This window comes from Phasianus colchicus, chromosome 12 (assembly GCF_987193195.1).
Source record: "Phasianus colchicus chromosome 12, bPhaCol1.hap1.1, whole genome shotgun sequence".
NCBI classification, from domain to species: Eukaryota; Metazoa; Chordata; class Aves; order Galliformes; family Phasianidae; genus Phasianus; species Phasianus colchicus.
Window position 1 is genome coordinate 12,887,747 of NC_143447.1, and position 9,360 is coordinate 12,897,106.

At 43.0% G+C, this 9,360-nt stretch overlaps 1 protein-coding gene across 3 annotated transcripts in view; it reads right to left on the minus strand.

The window, feature by feature from the left end:
* The window catches only part of ARNT2 (aryl hydrocarbon receptor nuclear translocator 2), a 96,858-nt gene extending 92,385 nt beyond the window's left edge, over positions 1-4,473 (minus strand). Inside the window, exon 1 of one of the 3 annotated variants that reach the window (XM_090148987.1) lies at positions 4,303-4,473. In XM_090148987.1, coding sequence (XP_090005113.1) covers positions 4,303-4,333 — 31 coding nt within the window. In that variant the 5' untranslated portion in view covers positions 4,334-4,473. Of the gene's footprint in view, positions 1-4,061; positions 4,204-4,302 lie in introns of those variants that run through there. The other 2 variants (XM_031587710.2, XM_090148988.1) reach the window with 2 other exon arrangements.
* Between the last annotated feature and the right edge of the window lie 4,887 nt (positions 4,474-9,360).

Below are 9,360 nucleotides of genomic sequence, written 5' to 3' on the forward strand. Positions count from 1 at the left end.
ATACTCAAATGTTAATTTAGATACCTGCCTACCAAGATCAATTTGCTTTTTGGTTTTGATTTTTGCAATAGCAGATGATGAATTATTCTATGTATATTTATTTATTATTTTTAAACTTTGCTTACAATATGCATCCACTTGGGATTAGAATCAGTAGCTAAAACGTAGAAAAGCAGCCTTACACAAAACTTTCTCTTTAAACAGAATGTTGGATACACATGGAGTGAGAGGAAATGCTTTACATTGGAACAAAAGAAGTATTGTTGGCAAGAACAAACAAGTACCAATTGTTTGTATACTGACCCAACACTCAAGATTTCTGGAATTTCTGAATTTCTGCCTGTTTGGGCCAGCAAATCTATTCTTCTGCAAAACTATCCTACCAAATGGGTGAGGGCATAGCTCTGTATTTCCAGATTTCTTTCCCAAATCTCTCTCCGAGTACTTCTGGCCACCCAAGGAGACCTTGCTACAGGCAGATCTAAATTCCACCAGGGTCTTAAACTCAAGGCCCCCTCTTTCCATTTTCTATTGCAAGTTTTAATAGCACTACACTTTCTTCAGTTAGCACTGAATTAACGCACTCCCATTCTTATTTGTCAGTTATGAAGTAGTAAGTCTAAAAAAATTACCCTAAACTACACGCACATCTGATCTTCACAAGCCATTTAAGCATAATCTCTGCATTCATCTTCCTAATGACAGCCCCATTTCTGTCCTCTTAATAACAATAATCACTAACTCAAAGGTGTTATTTGCCTTGATTGTTTTGAAATGGCTGCTTTTTGCCTTTCCTACTTAATCTCTAGAGCAATTTTTCTAACTGGAAAGAAAAAACAGCAAAACCATATGGTATTACAGGCATCAGCACTGCCTGTTTTGTTGTGCATTTTTATTAAGAGGCACTGGGAAACATTATTCTATTTGAAAAAATAATCAAAACTAACCATAAGCTGCATACGCAAATTTTAAATGAACACTCAGTGATGGAAGAGATACTTTAAAATGAAATGTTTCTTATCTTGTAGATAAAAAGTAACAAAAAATCACATTTCTTCAATACAATTTGCTGCTCTGCACACAGTCCTGAAGGTCAGGATACTATCACAGAACAATTCAATAAGCACTATAATCTCACAACACAGTTTGAATGAAAGAAGAGCAAATTCTGCTACAGCAAAGATATGAAAATAAGAGAAGGAAAGGATCAGTAGTTTATGGATCCCACAATTTAATGAGCGTTGAGCTTCTGAAATCTTTGTTTTAACATTATCTTAGAAATGACAACTTTTTTGCATCCCAGAAACATTAAAGCCCATTATAATCACCATCAGTAGAACACACAGAACGCTGTGTGCAGAATTGATTTTGGAGTTCACTGCATAGTCTATACAGTAAATGAAGGGCAAAGCTGCCACACTGTTGCAGTAAAACGCAACAACTTCTGGGCTGTGTGTTGAATAGGGAGAGCTACAGGTGGAGACAAACCACTCTCCCATTTCGCAGTCCAGTTGGATACCCTGGGAATGAAAAGGAACTTTTCACCCAAGACCACTTAATAAGGAAAATAAAACACTGTTTTTATTATGAGTTCTACATTTTTATCCCAAATGGACTAATACAAGAATCACCACATCATCTACTTCATTGCAAGTTAAGCAGAATTTGACCTCAACGTAACAACAGTTACAGACAAGTTTGCATCCCCAAAATACATATATTTAAAACAGATGTGGCATTAAGTTTCTTTGCTGCAAGCAGTAATTTATGAAATGCCTGTTACACCCCCACAATTTTTTTGTTCTTAAAAACCACTTAATATGCCAATCTTATTTCAGGAGGAAATAAATTAACTCTGATGCTTTGTGCCAATGCAGATGAGCTTCCCACACACCTGTATTGTGTTCAGTTAGTCATCTGAATTATGACAAATGAACAAAGTACTTCCAACCAGATCCTGTTCCTAAGGTCAACCATACAGCAAGAGCTATACAGGAGATCATTCTTCAGAGCCCCTCACTTTCATCAGTGCAATGTCCCACTCAGCAATGGACGAGCCCCTTCACCACAAAGAACAATCAGCAGGGGTGGCCATGTCTCTGTCACCATCCTGTTCCTGTCACTGCAATTCCCACAAGCCCTAACAAGGATGGGTTGCAAGTCGCTCCAACTTGTGTGAGTTTTTGCTACTCAAACCCTTTCTTGCAAGAAAACCAGGAAAAATGATCAATCTGCATCTAGCATGCAAGAGGAGGAAACAGCACACAGCAGCATGTGGCTGGGCATCAGGAGATACCATGTGGAAGGACTTTCGTCCTCAGAATCACAGAACACCCAGTTTTCTGCATCTGATAATCCCCATTCCACTATTTAGGATATGACTAATGCCACACGTATTTGTATTGTGGTAGCTGTAGGTTAATGTCCTGCCTAAATTACCAAATGTTATTAGAACCCCAGACAATTGCTTAATAAAAATTTAATCATATTGTAATTTCTAATCATCATTAAAGATGCTTAACAAGTTAATCTCTCTATTGTGCTCCCCTAACATCGTGGATCAGGAAGTCAGCTGGCATAAGGCAGTGCAGCTTCACCAATACTAATAGGGCTGCTTTCATCTGACTCCAACTGAGGATCTTGCCCAGGAAGAAAACAGCAGTCATCAAATCCTCTCAACAAAGCTTTTGATTCTGCTTCTCTGTACTGCTTCACAGCTAGTCCAGAATAAAAAAAAAAAACATAAAAGAGACTGCTACCACATCAAAATATATAGCATAAACCAAGATACGTAGTGCAGCTCTGTCTTCTGCTGTCCGTGGTAGAGCAACAATGTGAAGGTCTGCAGTTCTCACAGCTCAAAGTCTCCTCATTTTGACTTTGCCCATGCACAGCTACATTTGTCTGACAGCAGCACTCACACGCAGATACCGTGGGAGGATCACTGAGAGCTAATGAGTTGTCTTTCAGCTCAGCTCTGACTACCTAACTGCAGAGCAACAAGATGCACTGTGACCTCAGCCTTACAGAAGCACGCATTAATTCAGCTCAGGAAACCAGCTCGTTCCCTCATCCTTCCTGCAGACCTGCAATCTGCACTGAATAGTTTGAGGACCGCGATGCATACAGCCAACACGCTAGGTGCTCCTACTTCCCAAAAGCTCTCCCTAAATTCACAACATGAGCATTCCCTGGGTCACAGAGGAACAAATGCAAAGCCCTGCTTAGAGGCTGCTCTTCCTCAGGTGCATATATACCTCTTATATAACCACAGCTTTGGTGGCTGCAGCTGCAGGTGGGCAGGAACAGGGGAAAGAGGCTGGTGCCAAAGAGCTGCCAGATTTACTAAACCCAGCGGCTTGAGCACAGACCTGCACGTGGCTGGGGCTGCTCCTGTGCATAGCTTAGGAGGAAGAGATAGTAAGAAACAAACCAAGCTTCAGCTGCTCGAAACCACTTGCTGACTGGTGCCACGTGCACACACAGTGGAATTCACTATTCTGCACAACATGGTAGCCTAGAAGCTAAATAAAACTCACTTGATAAGCCATCATTAAATACTGATTGTTGTTTAATACATAGAATTTGAAAACAAAAACTCAATCCGATTGGGATTGTTCCTGCTTCCTTCACTGCTGCTGGTTGAAAATCACCAGCTGTGTGCATCACGGTGTTCAGAAAGGGGTGAAAGCAACAAGGACAACATCTTGGTGTTAGGTGGCATCCACTCAAGCGCACTATTTGCGATCAGAACTGAAAGTGACGAGGAAATACAGTGAAATTAAAAGACATAAAACTGGATCCACTTCTCACTGGCACTGAGCTCTGAGGTGTGAGCTCCGCTGTGCCACTGTGTTCATACTGGACACCAGGCAACCCAACGCTGAGCTGGTCAAAGTGCATCACTGCGATACCCACCACGGCACTGCACACAGACCCACCGCCACCTCAGGGAAAGCCTTCCCCAGCAAAGAACTCAAAGAGAAAACTGCAGTTAAGTTCCTTCTCTTCATAAGTTATTAACAAACAAACAAACAAAAAATCCAACACCATTATTGCACCTTTTGGCAAACGCAGCGACATCCACCTGCACGGCCGGTTGCCGACACGCGGCTCCCCGTGCCCGGAGCCCAGGACGGAGCCGATGCTTGGGAAGGACCCCCGAGCAGCTCAGCCTCTCCCGCCGCACGGGCAGCGCTGCCGCCCTCCGCACCGCGTCCCAGGGCGCTGCGTGCCTGCGGCGGGCGGGGCCGCGCCGTGCGGCCGGGACACGCGGGGCGAGCCGGCAGCAGCGCTACTCACCGGGAGGGTTTACCGCCGCCGGCGTTGCCATCTTGTCTCTGAGCAGAATTAAGACAAACGCAAAGGGGAGGAGGGATGCTCTGAGCGGTGCGGGGGAGGCGGGGGCGGCAGCCGGCGCCGGGGCGGGCGAGGCGGGAGGCGCGGAGGCTGTCGGGCTGCTCCCGCCCCGGGGCCCGGCGGCGGCGGCGGCGGCGGCGGCGGCGGCGTTCCCCGCTCGGTGCGGGGCGGCCCAAGATGTCCGATGGCCCCGCGCCGCCTCTGCTCATGCGCCGCGCGCAGTGAGCATGTGCCGGGCGGCCGCACATGTGCGCTGGGCCCGCACCCGCCGGAGCCCGAGCGGGACCCCCGGCCGAACCCCGGCGTGAGAGCGCCGCGCTCCGCTCCCGGAGCTGCCGCCCCCCTCGGGGTTCGAACCGGCGGCCGAGGCGCGGTCCTTGCGGGGCGCGGCTCCTGAGGGAGAGCTCTCGAGCCGAGGCCCGCGGCCGTGGCTTCCCGCTCGTTCAGCCCGGGGGGTTTCCTGCGACGAACGCGCTCGCAGTAGAGTGGCGTGGGGGTCAGTTGGGCAGAACGCTCTATAGCTTTCTGGGGGAAAAGCTGAGGTCTGGTAGCGTCGTCAAGTCATAAAGACGCTGCCCGTGTCTGGAGGCGGAAGGTGTGATGTTTCCAGTGGGTCGTGCTTACAAAGAGACATCTTTGTCTATTATTAATAATACTGATTTCCTTGTGTTTCTAGTTGAAATGTTACAACTGAATCATAGAACCACAGAATATCCCGAGTTGGAAGGGATCTCGATGATAAAGATCATTGAGTCCAACATCTGGCTTGCATGTGGCCACCCAAAAATCGGGGAGATGTTGATCCAGCAGCTCAGGGCTGCCCAGCACCCTGGGAAGTCTGTTCCATGCCCACCACCCGCTGGTGAAGAACCTTCTCTCCTAATATCCTGACCTCCCAATTCTTGGGGCTCTTGAATAGAAAAAAGAATCAAGGAACTCAGATAGGCGACCACGCTCCTCCCAAACGTGTTTACAAATTACAGCTGTGTCACATCATCCCCTGTTCAGTGCAGGGGAGTTGGACCAGATGACCCTTAGGGGTCCCTTCCAACTCAAACAATTCTATAACTCTAATTAACAAGCTGCATGATTTGGTGCAAGCAACCCATGTGACAACTGCAGCAGTCACATGTAGTATATATGCAATACTAACAAAGCAAACCTGTATTGCAGTGGCTTTTTGGCTCTTTCACGCCCTTGGAACACTGTGAGGTTTGTTAATTGTTAAGCGGCTTCACTTGGTGGCCCCAAGCAGTCCTGCAGAAGTTAATGGAATCACTCAAGGCAAAAAAATTGCACATCACTCCCTTACTTTGATCAATAAGTAACCTGAAACAGTTCAGCCATTAGGATGTAAATTTGTAGAAAGATGGAGAAAGTATGGAAACTGTGTTTACTCGTTTCTTGTAGATTAATTTTATCAGGATAGCATTAAAATGCTCCTGCTTATCTAGAAGAAAGTTTACTTTATCTTTGATTTATTTATTTTTGCCTTTGAGATGTTGAGTTTTTTAACATCTTGCTGCTTTAGTGCCTCCTCGTGCTGTTGAGTTTGGGATGCTCTTATTGGCCTTCTTACTTCCCATGTTTTATGCTGATAGTGCAAGAAGACCGTGCTGGTATCAGCAATTCTGTAAATCAACTTGTTTTCATTCAAACAGGGCTCTGTTACTGTCATTTTAGAGAACCTTGGTCACAGTATTTCTAAATTCTTAGATTTAGGGAGGAAAAGCTACATTCTGAGTAGCTTACCCCAGGAAACAGGGCAGAGCTCTGTTCCTTTGGGTTTCTATGAAGACCCGTGTTCAAATTATGCAGGTAGTACTTATCATGAAAGCCTTGCCATGAGCCTCTGTGACATCAGTTTAAACACATGCCTAAAGGTTCCCCAACCAAACCCTTGACACGGTAGCACTGGTAAAACACCATTAAAAAAACACACTGTGCATCGGGCACTTTTGAAGTGTCCTGTGAAGCAATCTACAAATATTCATGAGTTAAACCTTATCGCTCTCTTAACAGTAACATTAACATTTTCTATTTCATTTCTATTTTAGAGATAAGAAAGCCACCCCAGAAACGTAGAGAGATCTGACAGAGTGCTGTCATAGCTTTCAACACACGTATCAAATACACCAACTAACAACTGAATTTAAACCAAAGCTATTCAGCTGTGCATGCCGTCCCCCTGCATGCTGTCCCATGAGACTTTAGATTAGCCCAGAAAGAGCACACTGCAGCCAGTATATCTGATGTTTTGCTCCACCTAAATATGACCTTAGGGCTTATAATGGAACGTGTTCTGTCAAATTTAGTGCAATTCAGACATAATTATGCAAAATAAGGCTCTTTTTTCTTTTCCTTTGGGTTTGGTGTGAGCTTTGTTATTCACTCCGTTCAGCTTCACATGCAATTCTTTGTTCACTTAGATTGAGAAATGAGATTGATTCTCCCTCCTCCCCATCTCCTCTATCTTAATAGGTAGTTTTAGCAGAGTCTTTTAGAAACAATCCATAAATGAATGGAACTGTCCTCTACTTATCTGGAATGAACAATTTCCTTGCTATGTCCTTCTGAGCCTTTCCATATCTGTGCTGAGATCTGTAACAGTGGTAACTGATGAAAGAAATCATCACTGCTATTAAAGTATGTTTCTAGTAATGGTGGAAATGCATGGTGTGTGTTTACTTTCTCTGTGACACAAAGAACAGGTAGGCAGTACAGTGTGAAATAAACTAAGTACCTTTTCATTTCTACAAGATCATTCCCAGTTCTGCTGGCTGAAGCACAATTCCTAGGGGTTGGGGTTCCAGCACTGATCTACACCCTTACACTCACTGAGAGATTAAACAACACATTATCAGCACCAAGAGAAAATACATACATACAGCAATATGAGAGAGATTTCCTCTTTGTGAGGCACAACAGGGTGCTTCATTTACCGTATTCATATAATTACAAACAAGTGTTGACAGGATGTGCGGCAACAGGAAAGTGAATGAATTAGGAAAAGCGATTTTTATCTCAATCTTGTTATTATGTACCAGAGAAAGAGTCTGGTTGGTGTCTTTGTAATGATTGTTTCCAATTTAGAGGCCTATTATCACTGATACTAGTGCTCAGCATAGACGTGTCTTCTGCATCTTGGCACTAGAACTACAAATAGATCAGTTAAGCACTGCAGCACACTATAATTGTTTCTCATTAACACATTTCCTTTGAAATTTCAGCACTGATCTGCAAGTTGGAAAACTTGAACTTCTATCTCCCCACGTGTTTTCGTCCCATGCCATGCAATAATAATTTCTAAAAGGTTTTTATTTCTTCTAAATGGTGGAAAGCCGTGTTATGTTGTGTTGGTTATCTAAATTATTATTTCGTATGAAGAAATGAGTGTTTTCGAGCTGGTTTATCCGCCCTGAATCAGTGAAGTCCAGAAGCAAAGGAAAAAGGTAATAATTTGAAGTGAAGGAAAAAATGTGTCAAATATATATATATATATATATATGTATGTATGTATGTATATAAAAGGTCATTCGGCTATTTTTCCAATCTATGGCAATTCCACTTTAAAATAGCTGAACACAAAGGTCTGAAACAGTGAAAATTCAGCTCCTCAACAGAATTTACTCTTCTGGGGAGATAAAGAAAGTAGGTAAAATTTCAAATATTTTAATCTGGTATACCAGGGACATGTTAATAATGTCTCATACTGTAAAAAGACCTCCCAGCTACATTCCTTGATTTGTGTTGCCACTGTAATTGCATTAATATATTGCACTTAATTTATCCAAAAGTCTTGGATAGTTTGGAGCAATATGTGTATATTAAGCAACCCCATCCACCCAACTGCTGGCAACTGGGATATTAAGTGCCCTTTTTAATTTTGTTTTGTCACGTGTGGATGACCACACTTGCCTAAATAAGCTATAGAGAAAATCATGACATTTTAAAAATGAACAATCACCTGAAGGTCTTCAAAGCATTTGTTAAGGAAATTACAGCCTTGTTCTTTAAACTGCCCCATATCGTTTAAGAGGAAATTGTATTGTTCCCATAAAGTACTATAAAATACCTTGACAAGAATGTGGAAGTTATATTAATCTCTGTTCAGTCCTGGAGGTATAGAAATGCAGTTTCTATGATGTTCTCTACAGTTATTGCTGTTAAATTCTCAGTACTTTTCCTGTAGAGAAAATGACATTGACTATTGGAGAAATCCTTTTGGAGATGAAATGTCAGTGGCAGAACTCCCCATACCTGAGAAAAGTAGCTGAAATCAGACAAATGTTCCTCTGCTGGTTACTTTCACACCTTCAGCTCTAACATTCTATATAGTCCCAGTTTGTGTACATTTAACCACATACAATGAATATTTGAACAACGAAACTCGATTATCAGGCCAAAGAGAGGAGTCACTAGTGCAAAAACATTAACAACTGTACAAAGTTTACTAATTCCATTTAATTTTTCTAATGTTAAATAACATTCCTAGCGTTAACATCTTTTACTGACAGAAGCAAAGCCATCCTTAAAACAGTAGAGGCTGGTGGTGGTTCCTTTGGGCAGAACTGACCACATAGCATACAGGAATAAGATTTTTATGGTGCATACGTAATTAGGTCTGTGAAACAGTTCTCTTAAGCAACTGGGCAAAAACCAAAAAGCTATAAACAACAGTGTTCTGCTTACCAAAATGCCAGGGTATGAACAAGAGTGCTGATCCCAGAAATATCACTGGGATGGGAATCAGCAAAATGACATGAGGAAGTGAAGCCTTTCTCCTCAAAATGACATGTTTCACCTTGCAATACAGTAAAAGCTTACCCACTTGAAGGGATTTTCTTTTTCTGATATACTGTAGTCAGGACACTGATTTAAAGCATGAGGTGAGATTTTTTGGAGACCTTTTGGAGTCATAGAAGCAGAGTCCCAAGTCACTGGGCACTTCTCAACATCATTTATTCCTTTCCATCTTTAAAAATGAGGGCTTGAGCTAAA